This window comes from Pristis pectinata, chromosome X (genome assembly GCF_009764475.1).
Source record: "Pristis pectinata isolate sPriPec2 chromosome X, sPriPec2.1.pri, whole genome shotgun sequence".
In the NCBI taxonomy this organism is placed as follows: Eukaryota; Metazoa; Chordata; class Chondrichthyes; order Rhinopristiformes; family Pristidae; genus Pristis; species Pristis pectinata.
In genome coordinates this window covers 11763108-11778833 of record NC_067450.1, presented here as the reverse complement: position 1 = coordinate 11778833, position 15726 = coordinate 11763108, and the positions used below count along the sequence as shown (strand labels likewise).

The 15726-nt window shown below is 46.0% G+C and overlaps 1 protein-coding gene across 6 annotated transcripts in view; it reads right to left on the bottom strand.

Annotated features, from left to right (window-relative positions):
* Window positions 1–505: 505 nt before the first annotated feature.
* LOC127566969 (beta-1,4 N-acetylgalactosaminyltransferase 1-like) overlaps window positions 506–15726 on the bottom strand; it is a 77211-nt gene continuing 61990 nt past the window's right edge. For all 6 annotated transcript variants that reach the window (XM_052009541.1, XM_052009542.1, XM_052009539.1 and 3 more), the window contains exons 9-11: window positions 12172–12312; window positions 9287–9524; window positions 506–3026 (exon numbers count right to left, since the gene is read on the bottom strand). In XM_052009541.1, the coding sequence (XP_051865501.1) occupies window positions 2809–3026; window positions 9287–9524; window positions 12172–12312 (597 nt within the window). In that variant the 3' untranslated portion in view covers window positions 506–2808. The remainder of the gene's footprint in view (window positions 3027–9286; window positions 9525–12171; window positions 12313–15726) is intronic.

Here is a 15726-nt window from a genome sequence, read left to right as displayed (position 1 = left end):
ACTCTGTCCATGCTGACCATCAAATACCCATCCATACTAAATCCATTCTCCAGCACTTCGTCTGTACCATTCTCTGCCTTAGTGATTCAAGTGCTGGTCCAGACACTTAAACATTGTGACAGTCTCTGCCTCCCACACCCCCTCAGGCAGTGCGTTCCAGATTCCAAGCCACCTCACTCTGGGGGAAAGAATTCTTCCTCAGATTCCCTCTAAACCTCCTATTCCTCACCTTAAACATATGCCCTCTGGTCTTAGACACCTCTGCCATGGGGAAAAGTTCCATACTATGACCCTCATAATTGTGTACACCTCTGTCAGGTCTCCCCTGCGCTCCAGGGAAATCAAACCCAGCCTCTCCAGTCTCTCCTCTAGGTCTAAAGATAGAATCACTTCACAATGAGTGAAAATTCCAGTTTGAACCGACACTTTTAGACCAAAACTGTGAGATTATGAAGCAACTTGGGCCATTTTACAGCATAAAAGGTGTTATACCAATAAAATTTGTCATTATAAACACTACAAAAATTTTTACTGGAGATTCTGATCGGAACGAAACACAAGCAATTTGGTATTCCCTGATTACATTTACAATATCTCCTGGAATCACAAAGTACAATTGTGCATTTCAAATCAAAGGACATTTTCCCACAGATAGTTTTTACATCTCTTCCACAACGGACATTGTAATTTCTTTATTAAGCTCGCTGCATTAATATTTTAAACACCAATTATCCAGTTACCAGTGGGGACATTTTGATCGGTCAGTTTATGCTATCACTTTATAACCCATTATCATTTCAGCACTCAGGACTGGTTCCTGCAGAAGGAATGTGTCTGTCTTTGTCATTTATTATTAGAAATATTTAAGGTGGAGGTAGATCGTATTTGCATGTTCGGGAAAATGAAGGGCTATGGGGATTTGGCACAAAAGAGGAGTTGAGGTCATGTTCATATCGACTGGCAGGGCAGGCTTGAGGGACCGACTGGCGTACTCCTACGTTATGTCCTTTCCGTGTTTCGTGACGAAGATATTTCATCCAGAAGACAGCACCTCCTTGAGGTGGAAGTTGAACCATAACCCAAGTGCTACCCAGTTAGTCAAGCCAACATCTGCGAACACTTGAGTCCTTGAAACCAGTGTTTACTTTCACAAGTAATGCAGGATGGCACACCCAGTTCAGCACTGAAGGAGTACTGCACTGCCAGAGGTGCTGTTTTTCAGGTGAGATGTTAAAACCAAGGCTGTGTGCCCTGCTCTGGAAAGAGACCTGCTGGTTCCACACTTCATGGTGGGTTGTTGCTTCCTTCTTGTAAGGCAACATGGGTCTTACCTTCTTAATTTTGCAACTTAACAGATTTCCTTGGCTCTGGACCACTGAATTCAAATGAGGGCGTCTGCAAAAAATGCAGGCGCTTACTACAACCAGGATTTCATACCACATGGTTAGTGGTGCAGACCAATATTTACAAGCTAAACAAACAGTCATTCATAACCTTGTGAGTAGTTAGCCCTTAGCAAGTTTTTAGACTCATATTAATGCAAGTCTCATTCCATTCTTATGGAGTTACAGAGAGATACAGCACAGAAACAGGTCCTTCAGCTCCACAAGTCCATACCAACCACAAACCACCTATTTACACTATTTTTAATTTTCTTTACCATCTTTTATTCTCTTCACATTCTTGCCATCTCCCCCCAGATTCTACCACGTACCTATACACTAGAGGCAATTTACAGCAGTCAATTAACCTACCAACCTTCACGTCTTTGGGATGTTTGAGGAAACCCATGCAGTTCACGGGGAGAATGTGCAAACTCCACACAGACAGTGCCGGAGGTCAGGATCGAACCCGGGTCTCCGGCGTTGAGAGGCAGTGGCTCTACCCGCTGTGCCACTGTGCCTCCCTTCTTATGCCTTTCAGATGGTTTCCAAGGCACAGCTGTGCATTTGCTATTCATTTTGTACTTCGAACCACACTACCTGAAATCACGGAGCTGGGTTTATACCATTAAGATGTTACACTAGTACTTGGTGCTGGAACTGCAAGGTACATCCTCTGCCCGTACACTAAAGCAGTGTTGTAGCCAACGGGAACTTGATATATCCCCTTGAAGCCTTTTTGTACCCTCCTCACGTCCCCACTTAGCTTTGTGTCATCAGTTCTCTGCAATCTCTTATGTCTCCATTGAAAATATTACTGATACCAAAACACTTAGAAAACAAGATTATGATTGAGCAGAGACAACGTGATTTATGGAAGGCAAAACATACTTAACTGATCCATTGGAGGATATATCTAGTAGAGCAGAAGAGAAAGAACCAGTGGATGTGGTGTGTTTGCATTTTCAGGAGACTTTCAATAAAGTCCCACACAGAGGTTGGTGAATGTAGTGAGTGGTTGCAACAAATGGTGGAGATACATTTAAGGGGAAGATGGTGAAAGAGAAAGGGGGAGATTGGAACAGAAAGAGATTGATGGGGTTAGAATGCAAAGGGGGGGCTGGTGGCGAGCATAAGCACCAGCAGTCACCCGCCAGCCGTCTGTTTCTGCACTGCACGTCCTTTGAAATTCCACGTAAAACCATTTCCTTCTGACCACCCTTCTGCAGTTGCAGGTTTTATAGGAGGATTGGCAGTAGCCCTGAAGACAGGTGAATTTGCACTCTGTGTCCTGAGGGCTGTGTTTGACAATGGTACTGTGGGTGAGGTATCCTGTGTCTGTGGGAGGAAGTGGGAGTGAACTATAAAAAAAGTCAAGATATTGAGGCACTTTCTTTCCCCACCGATTGGAGGACCTGAAGCCACCTTAGCTGCTGTTGATGCATTTAAACCGGTTCTTGAAATAAAGCTGTTTCTCTTGTAACCGACCGTCCTCTTCTGTCAACTGGACATAACGCAATTCTTTGTACATTTTGTCGTTCTTGCTTTGTTTTGTCCAAGGCATCACGATTTTGGAGGAGTGATCCACTTTGATGTCACTGCAAGAGCCGATGTGGAGGGTGCCCAGACCATCGATGAAAAACTCTGTGGAGGAAGCAAAGACTCAATGAAGTCAAGACTCAATGAAGTCGGAGGTAAGGTAGGACGAATTTCTCTCTCCCCCAACAAACCTGGTGTCCTCTTGAGCCCTAAGCTGACCTTCCGATGTTGTGTCATCTCCAACACAATGTCTGCGGACTATCTCCATGACGATGCCCACCTTTGGCCCTTGTTCACATTTTCCATCCCACCAACCACGACTTCGACCAAATGATTGCCATCGTCTGCGACCCAATCCCATTTCGCTCCCCTGCACTCTCTAGAGGGACCATTCCCTCTGTAATACCTGACTTCCCCTTGCCACCAGCCTTGCTTATAGTTGATTACCTTCCTGTATAACCAGTGAAAGTAGTACAGTGTACCGGTTAAAAAGTGGTTGAGGTTATGTTTGTCACACAACTGCACAGGTAAAGAATTCAAGCTACTCTCCATTGGAAAACCCAAACTCAAATCACACAATCCCTTCACTGACTATCTCTTGTCTGCCTGTGAGTGAGCTGCTGCTCTGCCCAAGGCCGTGCTCGCTAATCTCTCCATCTTTGGCTTTCTATGCTCGAAATGACGATGACTCTGGTCTGTGGCACGTATCTCATCCTTTACTGTCTCCTGTGAGTAAGTCCTCAACCGCAGGGAGATGTGACTTGCTTTTACGTTTTGCCATTCACAAGTTTTATTTGTCCCAAATCATGTCACAGCCAATGACAATAATTTGGAGCAGTCAAGTTGTGCACAGTAAGGTCCCACAGAGATAATTGTCCAACAATCGGACTGCAGCCAGTTTAGGTGCCCTGAACACTGTTTTATTTAGTCTCAAACCATGTCACGGAATTAGTCACAAATGAGTGTGCAATGCTGGTTGTGAGTTTACACCCAGAAAGAAGTGCTTGAACAGCACATGCACCATTCGTGATGGGACTGCACTCAATTTGGAACTACAGCCGATACTTTGCATGGGAGCAGTCCCAGGAGGGCATCAGACCCAACAGGAACAATCCCCACAGCAGGAAGGCAGCAGCCACATTCACTATGGAGGAGGAAGACTGCAGGGAGAGGGAGAGAGCTCCCAGACTCAATGAGTGACAAAGTGGTCCTGGTGAACAAAATCCATGCTGAGAGGGAGGCCTTGTGTGCCAAGGGGGCAAAGGGGTCAGGAGGGCAGAGGCACCTGGCACAAAGTGGCCTGGTGTGTCTCCTTCTGCAGTGTGAATCCCAGATAATGGAGCACATTGCAGGAATTGGTTTATTATTGTCACATGTACCAAGATACAGTGAAAAACTTGTCTGCCTGCCATCCAGACAGATCACTCAATACATCAGTACATTGAGGTCATACAAAAGGAAAACAGAATGCAGAATGTCGTGTTCCAGTTACAGAAAAAGTGCAGTGCAGGCAGACAATAAGGTACAAGGGTCACAACGAGGTAGATCGGGAGATCAAGAGCACATCTTGATCTCACAAGATGTGTCAATGAGAACCTCACACCAGTAAAAGTGCAAGTGCTCTCACACACACATATACACACACGTGCGCACATAACACAGAAACACAAGCACATTTACACATCCACACGCAGAAATAGACACACACATACATACACAAAATACACACACACAATTATACATACAGCAGATGCACACAGTGGCACACAGACAGAAACAGACACATGCACAGACAACCAACGCATACACACACAGACATACCAACACATATGAATGCAGACACATATACAGACGCACACAAACATACCAACACACACACATACACACGCAGAGTGTGGGAGCTCCATCCATCTGTACTGTCTCAGAGGACTCGGTTGGACACCAGGATTGGGAGGTTCATCGATGAGGCTGATGCATGGGGCTAAGGTTTGTGTGTTTGAGGGCTACCTGATCAAGTGCAGGTGGTGAGGGATGTGGAGACTCCCATCTCTTTACTGTCCCAAGACCCAGCACCTCCTCACTCTTACCCTGATCCAGCTGGAGGTCCGGTCTCCGCTAGATGGGAGCTGCCTCAAGTACCACCAGGGAGGAGCCTGATGTCCCCTCTGATCAGAGAGATGCCACTCGTGAACAGATCACTGTCCTCACTGAAGAAAAGGGTTAGTGCCCATGAGGGCAGTGATCAAGGACAGCTTCAGAGATTATAGAGGAGGAGGCGCTTGCTGCCTTACAGAACATAAAGGTAGATAAATCCCCCGGGCCTGACAAGATATTTCCTCGGACCTTGAGAGAGACTGGTGTAGAAATTACAGGGGCCCTGGCAGATATATTTAAAATGTCCTTAGCCACGGTTGTAGTGTTGAAGGACTGGAGGGTAGCTCATGTTGTTCTGCTGTTTAAAAAAGGCTCTAAAAGCAAACCAGGTAATTACAGGCTGGTGAGCCTGACATCAGTAGTAGGTAAATTATTGGAAGGTGTTCTGAGAGATTGGATATACAAGTATTTGGATAGCCAAGGGCTGATTAAGGATAGTCAGCATGGCTTTGTGCGTGGTAGATCGTGTTTAATGAATCTTGTAAAGTTTTTCGAGGAGGTTACCAAGAAAGTAGATGAAGGAACAGCTGTGGATGTTGTCTACATGGACTTTAGTAAGGCCTTTGACAAGGTCCCATATGGGAGGTTAGTTCAGAAGGCTCAGACACTAAGTATCCATGGAAAGGTTGTAAACTGGATTTGTAATTGGTTGTGTGGGAGAAGACAGAGAGTGGTAGTGGATGATAGTTTCTCAGACTGGAGGCCTGTGACTAGTGGTGTGCCTCAGGGATCTGTGCTGGGACCATTGTTGTCTGTTGTCTATATCAATGATCTGGATGATAATGTGGTAAATTGGATCAGCAAGTTTGCTGATGATACTAAGATTGGAGGTGTTGTGGACAGCGAGGAAGGCTTTCAAAGCTTGCAGAGGGATCTGGACCAACTGGAAAAATGGGCCAGAAAATGGCTGATGGAATTGAATGCAGACAAGTGTGAGGTGTTGCATTTTGGAAGGACAAATCAAGGTAGGACACGCACAGTAAATGGTAGGGCACCGAGGAGTGCGGAGGAACAAAGGGATCTGGGAGTTCAGATACATAATTCCCTGAAAGTGGTGTCACAGGTAGACAGGGTTGTAAAGAAGGCTTTTGGCATCCTGGCATTCATAAATCAAAGTATTGAGTATAAGAGTTGAGATGTTATGGTGAGGTTGTATAAGTCATTGGTGAGGCCAAATTTGGAGTACTGTGTGCAGTTCTGGTCACCTAACTATAGGAAGGATATCAGTAAGATTGAAAGAGTGCAGAGGAGATTTACTAGAATGTTGCCGGGTCTTCAGGAGTTGAGTTACAGGGAAAGATTGAACAGGTTAGGACTTCATTCCTTGGAGCGCAGAAGAATGAGGGGAGATTTGACAGAGGTTTACAAAATTAGATATAGACAGAGTAAATGCGAGTAGGCTCTTTCCACCTAGATTAGGAGAGATAAGTACGAGAGGACATGGCTTTAGGGTGAAAGGGGAAAGGTTCAGGGGGAAAATTAGGAGGAACTTCTTCACTCAGAGTGGTGGGAGCGTGGAACGAGCTGCCATCTGATGTGGTAAACGCGGGCTCACTCTTAAGTTTTAAGAATAAATTGGATAGATACATGGATGGGAGAGGTCTGGAGGGTTATAGACTGGGTGCAGGTCAATGGGACTAGTGGAATAAAGTTTCAGCACAGACTAGAAGGGCCGAATGGCCTGTTTTCTGTGCTGTAGTGTTCTATGGTTCTTCTACCCCACTGTTCTGAACGAACCTCTCATACAATAAAGATGAAACTTTGATCTCCCAATCTACCTCATAGTGGCTCTTGCACCTTATTGTCTACCTGCACTGCACTCTCTACAGAAGCCTGAAGTCCCACACCACCAGGTTCAAGAACAGCTACTTCCCTTCAACCATTTGGTTCTTGAACTAACCAGCACAACCCTAATCACTACCTCAGTAATAGCAACACTGTGACCACTATGATCGCTTTGCACTAAAATAGACTTTTTTTTGACTAATTATGCTCTTTCTTGTAAAAATTGTGCATAATTTATGTTTTTATCTGACGCTATGTGCCTGTGATGCTGCTGCAAGTAAGTTTTTCATTGCACCTGTGCACACATGTGACAATAAACTCGACTTTGACTTTAAAACTATATTCTGCATTGTTTCCTTTTTACTACCTTGACGTACTTACGTACGGAATGATCTGTCTGGATGGCACGCAAACAAAGGCCTTTCACTGTGTCTCGGTATGTGTGACAGTAACAAACCAATTACCAATGACCAAACCCCAGTGACGAAGAGCTGACAGTGGTGACACCACTCAGGCCCCCGTTGGATGAGCATCATATCAGCTAAATTCTGGAGAAAGCACCTCCCGTTACCTTCAGTGCACTCTGGAAGGTGTGCAAGTACCCTGCAGCCGGTTCTGAAGGTGCCCAGCCTCAGGCCAGCTGAGTGTGAGTGCTCCTGGTTTTACTGAGCCTGCTCCACAAGTGAGTGGAGCCCAGCCCACAGGTTCCAGCTCCTAACTTCGATTTACGTTGGTGCATGTGAAAATGGGTGTTACACGGATAACAATGTCATTCCAAAGCCAGGAAAATGTCAGGCATCGTGCATATGTGGATGGCAGCTGGACGAATCTGTTCCAGTTTCCCAATTAGCCCAATTTCACCCCATTTCACTGTGTGTTTCGATGTACATGTGACTAATAAAGAAACCTTATCCAAAACTATCTCAAACTCAAGCTACTCCAAATAAAGTCAATCTTTGGATCACGTTGTACTTCAAGAGTTATGCAATCCAATTTCAAGCAGAGTCTGTTTCAATTTGATTATTACTTATTTTAATTAATTTAATTTAATGAAGTTAGAGGCAGAACCTGGGGGAGTCTATCACCAACGGAAGGAGAGAGAGGCCTGGCTGAAGTTCAGAGTGGACTGGTGGGATTCTGAATTGACGGTATTGACCGACAAGCTTTCCTCTCACTCTTTTCCCCAACCTCACTAAAACACTGACACAGGAGATTCCGCAGATGCCGGAATCAGGAGCAACACACGCAAAATGCTGGTGGTACTCAGTGGGTCAGGCAGCATCTACTCCTCTCCCTCCCCCACCTTCCTATTCTGGCTTCTGCCCTCTTCCTTTCCAGCCCTGATGAAGAGTCTCGGCCCAAAACGTCGACTGTTTATTTCCCTCCATAGGTGCTGCCTGACCTGCTGAGTTCCTCCAGCATTTTGTGTGTGCCACTAAAACACTTGTATAATTGATGTATAATTTATGTTCTGTGTGTTGTCTGTACCTACAGTACATGCCTGTGATGCTGCTGCAAGCAAGTTTTTCACTGTACCTGTACCCCACCATACTTGTGCACATGACAATAAACTTGACTTGACACTCCCTTGTCCTCACTCCCTTTGGGCCCCATATCTAAGGAAAGATATGCTGGCCCTGGAGAGGGTCCAGAGGAGGTTCACAAGGATAATCCCGAGAATCAAAGGGTTAATGTACGAGGAGCATCTGACGTCTCTGGGCCTGTACTCGATGGAGCTCAGAAGGATGAGAGGGGATCTCATTGAAACCTACTGATTACTAAAAGGCCTGGATAGAGTGGACATGGGGAGGACGTTTCCATCAGTGGGAGAGTCTAGTATCCGAGGGAACAGCCTCTGAATAAAGGGACGTCCCTTTAAAACTGAGATGAGGAGGAATTCCTTCAGCCAGAGGGCGGTGAATCTGTGGAATTCATTGCCACAGACGACTGTGGAGGTCAAGTCATTGGGTGTATTTAAGGCAGAGATTAATAGGTTCTTGATTGGTGAGGGGGTTAAGGGTTACGGGGAGAAGGCAGGAGAATGGGGTTGACAAAAATAAAACAACCATGATCGAATGGCAGAGCAAACTCAATGGGCTGAATGGCCTAATTTTGCTCCTTTCTCTTATGGTCTTATGGTCCAGTCTTGCAGACTTGAGTTCCAACAGGGGCCACACACATGCAAGATGTGGCTCAGTCGCTGAGCAGGTGCTGGGGTTTGTGCAAAGTTGTAGGTGAGACTTGAGGCTTTAGAACCAACACGTCATTCTGTTAAGGAATGATACAATGATCTCGGGTCTGAAAAGAGGCCCAGACTTGTCTCTCCCCCGTGTTTTCTGGGGGGGGGGTTTTTATGCTATCTCCTAAATGTCCAGCTTTTACTTTCCCCCACCCTGTTCCGAGAACACAGCCTGACATTTACTCACCCAAGTGTCCCTGTCTTGTAATGTGTGGGTCAAATCCCACCTGTTGCACCTTTTCCGTCCGTGCCATGAAAAAGTTAATTATGGCGTCCGTGACAACACAGTTGGGGAACCCTTCTACTTTGTGGTAGTATCCCTTGTGGATTTTCAAGCAGTCTCCCTCTCTTCCACCCTGCTCCACGCTTAGTTTGTGTTGAAATGTTGCCGAATATTTGGTTACCTCTCTCACTGAGCCTCCAACCTGTATTGGAAAGGAAAGGAGATGAGTTCTTTCTGTGGATATGTTGTTATCAGTGCATTTTCATACTTTATATTTCCTTATGATACAGAAGGAGAATATTATGGAACGAGCTGCCAGAGGAAGTGGGTGAGGCAGGTACAATAACAAGATTTAAAAGACATTTGGACAGGTACATGGATAGGAAAGGTTTAGAGGGATATGGGCCAATTTTTGGACAAATGGGCCATATACTGACCACCCTCTGGGTGAAGAAGTTGCCCCTCAGGTTCCTATTAAATCTCTCCCCTCTCAACTTAAACCTATACCCCCTAGTTCTTGATTCCCCTTTCCTGGGAAAAAGACTGACCATTCGCCCTATCTATGCCCCTCATGATTTTATACTCTTCTATAATTTCACCCCTCATTCTCCTACGCTCCAAGGAATAATGTCCGAGCCTGCCCAGCCTCTCCCTATAACTCAGGCCTCGAATCTTCTCCGCACTCTTTCCAGCTTAATGATGTCTTTCCTATAATGGTGACCAAAACTGAACACAATACTCCAAGTGCGGTCTCAGCAATGTCTTCTACAACAATGTCCCAACTCAGTGCCCTGACTGAAGGCCAGCGTGCCAAATGCCTTCTTCACCACCCTGTCTACCTGTGATGCCACTTTCAGCAAACTATGTACTTGCACCCCTCGGTCCTTCTGTTCTACAACACTCCCCGACTGTTCACCGTATAAGTCCTACCTTGGTTCGACTTCACAAAATGCAACACCTCGCACCGATCCAAATTGAAAGCCATTTGCCATTCCTCGGCCCACTTACCCAGCTGATCAAGATCCCCCTGTAATTTTTGATAACCTTCTTGTGAGACCTTGTGTAATGGGTGGAAGGAGTGCACCACCTCACAAACCACCCACCCACCCAGCCAGCCCCACCTGTGGGTCTCACATTGGCCTCTTCAGAACCCACAGAACTGAGGTGCAAGCAATTCATCCTCGATCCCAATGGACAGCCTCAGAAGAAGGAGATGATATACAAATGCAAGGGATGGCAAGAGCTGTTTAAAAAGAGATAAGATTACGTTTCTCATCTCTTTCCCAATCTCAGGACATGCCAAAGATCTTACTGTGTTTTCAGAGCGGTAGTGTGAGAAACACAACAAGATCCCACCAACAGCAGCATGACAATGACCAAGATATTTGTTTTTGATGTTGGTTGAGGGATTAATATTGAAGGACACCAGGAAGATTCCCCCTTGTTCTTCTTCAAAGTAATGCCATGGGTTTTTTTTTACATCCAGGAGAGGAGAGAGGGGAAAGGGGAGATGGGAGATCAGTTTGACATCCCATTCAGAAGCTCGCATCTCCAACAGTGATGCACTGGAATGTTGGCCACTGCAGACATTAGAATGGAAAATGACTGCATGACCTTCAAACTCCACGGCAACGGAGCTATGAACTAAGCTATGAATGTCCCATTATTGAGCGATCCAATACCAGAGGGCATGCATTTAAGGTGAGAGGGGGTAGGTTCAGAACAGACGTGAGGGGTACGGTTTTTTTTACTGAGAGAGTGGTGGATGCCCGGAATGCGTTGCCTGATAGGGTGGTGGAGGCAAATTCATTGGGGGCTTTTAAGAAGGGCTTGGATGGGCACGAGAGGTAAATAGAGGGATATGGGCATTCTGTAGGTAGGAGGGATTAGCTATGTTGGCACAACATTGTGGGCCGAAGGGCCTGTTCTGTGCTGTACTGTTCTATGTTCTATGAGCCAAGAAATGTCACTCGCCACAGCATCAACATTTGATTCACTGCTATCAAATTCTGTTTGGGCTGTCGTACTTTTACAAATATCTTTGCAACCAGAGACCATCAGTTTTGTGAAATGCCGATTCATTGCATCATCCCCAACCCTCTGATTCTCCATGAATTTGGGGAGGCATAGAAGGGCAAGTAGATAAGGTGGTAAAGAAGGCATACGGCATAAAGTAGGTATACGGCAGACTTGCCTTCATTGCTCGGGGCACTGAGTATAAGAGTCCGGAAGTCATGTTGAAGTTGTATTAGACTTTGGTTAGGCCGCACCTGGTGTATTGTGTGCAGTTTGGGTCACCCCATTATAGGAAGGATGTGGAGGTTTTGGAGAGGGTGCAGAAGAGGTTCACCAGGATGCTGCCTGGATTAGAGGGCATGAGCTATAAGGAGAGGTTAGACAAACTTGGGTTGTTTTCTCTGGAGCATCGGAGGCTGAGGGGAGACCTGATAGAGGTTTGTAAAATTATGAGAGGCAGAGATAGACAGTCAGAGTCTTTTCCCAGGGTAGCAATGTCAAGTACTAGAGGGCATTCATTTAAGGTGAGAGGGGGAAAGCTTAAAGGAGATGTGTGGGGCAAGTTCTCTTTTTACACAGAGAGCAGTGGGTGCCTGGAACGGGCTGCCAGGGGTGGGGGTGGAGGCAGTTACTGCAGTGGTGTTTAAGAAGCATTTAGATAGACACATGAACATGCAGGGAATGGAGGGAGATGGACCACGTGCAGGCAGAATTTGGCATGATGTTTGGCACAGACACCATGGGCCAAAGGGCCTGTTCCTGTGCTGTATTATTCTATGTTCTGTGCACGTCTCCCCTAACAGTTCCTGTTTAACCCTTGGCAGTGAGCTCACCATATCCAGAGTTGTTTTCTCCAGGATCTCCACCATCTTTTCCAGCTTAGTGTCCGAAGCAAAGATGAAGTCATCATCAACCCAGAGCAGATACTTTGTTTTGACCTGGGAGACAGCCAGGTTCCGCCCTGCAAACCAACCCTGTCGGGAGTAAGAAAGTTTTCAGTGGAATTAATTTTAATCAGGCAACAACACAAAGTCTAAATTTAAGGGTTTGGAGACAGTGGGTTCAAGGACATGTGGAGCATGTTTTCAGAACTCCTATTTTACGCTCAAACATTCAAACAAGGAGTGCCTTAAGTAACACTCAGACAGGGACGGGACAGGGAGCTATCTAACCTGTCTCCAGATTTACTGAGAAACTCTTTGATCTGTGCACAGCTCGTTCTGTGTTCCTAGAGAGGGGATTTTACCAGGTTATCCTTGCAGACACAGCCATGGATTAAGAAATCAAGCCTCTAGGCTTGGCTTCCAGAGTGATAATTACCCAACTGGTGATCTTCTGCCTAAAATTGCAGCTGTGCTACAAGAATGTACAAGCCTCACTGAACGAGAGAACAACAAGCAAAATGTTTGCCCCATGCCAGAATGCCTGATAGCGGGGTGTGGGACCACCCAAAAAATGCCACTTGCACAGTTTAGGTTGATTCATCGGATGTGTTGGGACTTATGCGACCACAAGGCAGCTACAGAAACCAAAAATGGGAAAGGTTCTGGTTTCATTTTTGTCTTGGTAAATGCTTTCAAAGTTTGCAGCATGCATTATTTGGTTCAGAGGTCTGCTGGTTTTGCAGTATTCCTGGCCTTTGAATGTTGCCTTGCAGTGAGGTAACTGTAGCTATTCCTTGCTGTGTTCTGAACATCCTCGAGGCTCTAGACCAGAGAACGGAGCCCTTGAGACGACTTTCAGGCACAATGACAACTAAATCATTTTTCACTAACCTGGGGGGGAGACCACCTGCCCACCAGCTCTTCTCCAAGACATACCAAGTGTTCATTTTATCTTCTTAACACAAGCTGCACCAGAATTAGCATGACTCTTCTTGGAGAAAGTTATCACAGGATGAGGTTTTCCTGGTGATGGGTCCTTTGATGAGGTGCCACATGAAAGGATACTGCACAGAGGCGCACAGGATTAGGAGCGAATATATTGGCAAGTAACAGAAGATAGAGTCGATGGTCCATTTTCAGACTGGCAGTCAGTAACTCAAGGATCAGCGCTGGGGTCTCAGCTATTTACAGCTATTTTGGATGAAGGGATCAGTTATACTGCACCAATTTGGCTGACAATACCATGGTAGGTGGGTTAGCAAATTGTAAGGAGGATTAAAAAGTGCATACAGAGAGATATAAGTAGCTTAACTGAGCGAGCAAGAAGATGGCAGATGGAGTATAATGTGGGGAAATGTGAGTTTATCCACTTTGGAAGGAAGATTGAAAGAACAAGTTATTATTTAAATGGAGCGAGACAATAAACTGCTGTGGTACAAATGGATCTGGGGCACTGGAACATGAAGCACAAGGTTAACAAACAGGTACAGCGAGTAATTAAGGCGGCAGCTGGAATGTTGATCTTTATTGTGAGTATGGAGTATAGAGGTAGGGATGTTTTGATGCAACGTTACAGGGAGCTGGTGAGACCGTATCTGGAGTACGGTGTACAGTTCTGCTCTCCATAGTTAAGGACGGGTGTACTTGCATTGGAGGCCGTGCAGGGAAGGTTCACTGGGTTGACTCCTGGGATGCAGGGGTTGATGTAGGTTGAGCAGTTTGGGCTGAGGGTTGACACTCATTGGAGAACAAGTGAGAGGTGATCTTATTGAAATATATAAGATTTCTTGGTGGGGTGGGGGGGTGGGATTGACAGAGTGGGTGCTGAGAGGATGTTTTTTCTGGTGGGGGCATCTAGAAAGAGGAGGCATAGTTTCAGAATAAGGGGTCGCTCATTTCAGACAGAGATAAGGAGGGATTTCTTCTCTCCGAGGATTGTGGAACTTTGGAATTCTCCACCTCAGTGTGGAGGCAGAGTTATTGAATATACTCCAGGTGAAGATTGACAGGCATTTGAACTACAAGGGATTCAAGGGGTATGGGGAGAGAGCAGGGGAGTGGTGCTGAGGCCAAGATTGGATCCACTGTGATCTTACTGAATGGAGGAGCAGGTTTGAGGTGCCAATTAGCGTACCGCTATTGCTGTTTCTTATGTTCAAGTCATGTGATTGCACCTATGCCACCTCAGCCAGTTGTACATCTGTGTCAGAGGGTCTCTTGGCAAAGTGCAATACCTTCACCCACCCCCCCCACCCCTTCATGGGAAAGGGTGGCTTCAACTAGGTAGTGGAGGGACTTGGCACCCCAGCATCGCAATGTGCTGCATAGTTTGTCTTCCCAAGCCAGAAACTGCATGAACATGGGAGAGTGGGCACAAGATGATGGAAGTTGACCACAGAGAGAGTGCAGTGATCATTGTAAAGCAATATCAATATGTAAAGCAATACAGGCTGTTAAAGTAGTGAGGTAGATGGACTGAAGTGCATTTACTTAAATGCAAGAAGTGTCAGGAATAAGGGGGATGAACTGAGGGCTTGGATAAGTATGGGGGACTATGATATCGTGGCTATTACTGAGACGTGGCTGACGTCAGGGCAGGAGTGGATATTGAATATTCCTGGTTTTCGGTGTTTTAAGAGGGATAGGGAAGGGGGGAGAAGAGGAGGAGGGGTGGCTATACTGGTCAGGGACACTGTTACGGCTGTGGAAAGGATGGATGTTGTAGAAGGATCATCTCTAGAGTCCGTATGGGTGGAAATAAGGAACAAGAAAGGAGCAGTTACTCTACTAGGAGTATTCTATAGGCCCCCCGGTAGCAGTAGAGATATAGAGGAGCAGATTGGCAGGCAGTGTTTGGAGAGAAGCAGAAACAACAGGGTTGTTATAATGGGAGACTTCAACTTCCCAAATATAGACTGGAACCTGCTTAGTGCCAAAGGTTTAGATGGGACGGAATTTGTTAAATGTGTCCAGGAGGGATTCCTGACGCAGTATGTTGACCGGCCGACTAGAGGGAATGCCATGCTAGATCTAATTTTAGGAAATGAACCGGGACAGGTGAAGGATCTATTGGTGGGTGAGCATTTGGGGGACAGTGACCATTGCTCCATAACCTTTAAAATTGTCATGGACAGGGACAGGTGCAGAGAGGACAAGAAGATATTTAATTGGGGAAGGGCGAACTATGAGGCTATAAGGAGAGAACTTGGGAGTGTAAAGTGGGATGTCCTCTTTGAAGGGAAATGTACCATGGAGATGTGGTCGATGTTCAGGGATCTTATGCAGGATGTTAGGGATAAATATGTCCCGGTGAGGCAGAGAAGGAATGGCAGGGTGAAGGAACCGTGGGTGACGAGAGAGGTGGAACGACTAGTGAGGGAGAAGAAGGTAGCGTACGTGAGGTATAAGCAGCAAGGTTCAGACAGGGTCCGTGAAGAATATAGAGTAGCGAGGATGGAACTTAAGAAAGGGCTGAGGAGAGCTAGAAGGGGACATGAAAAGGTG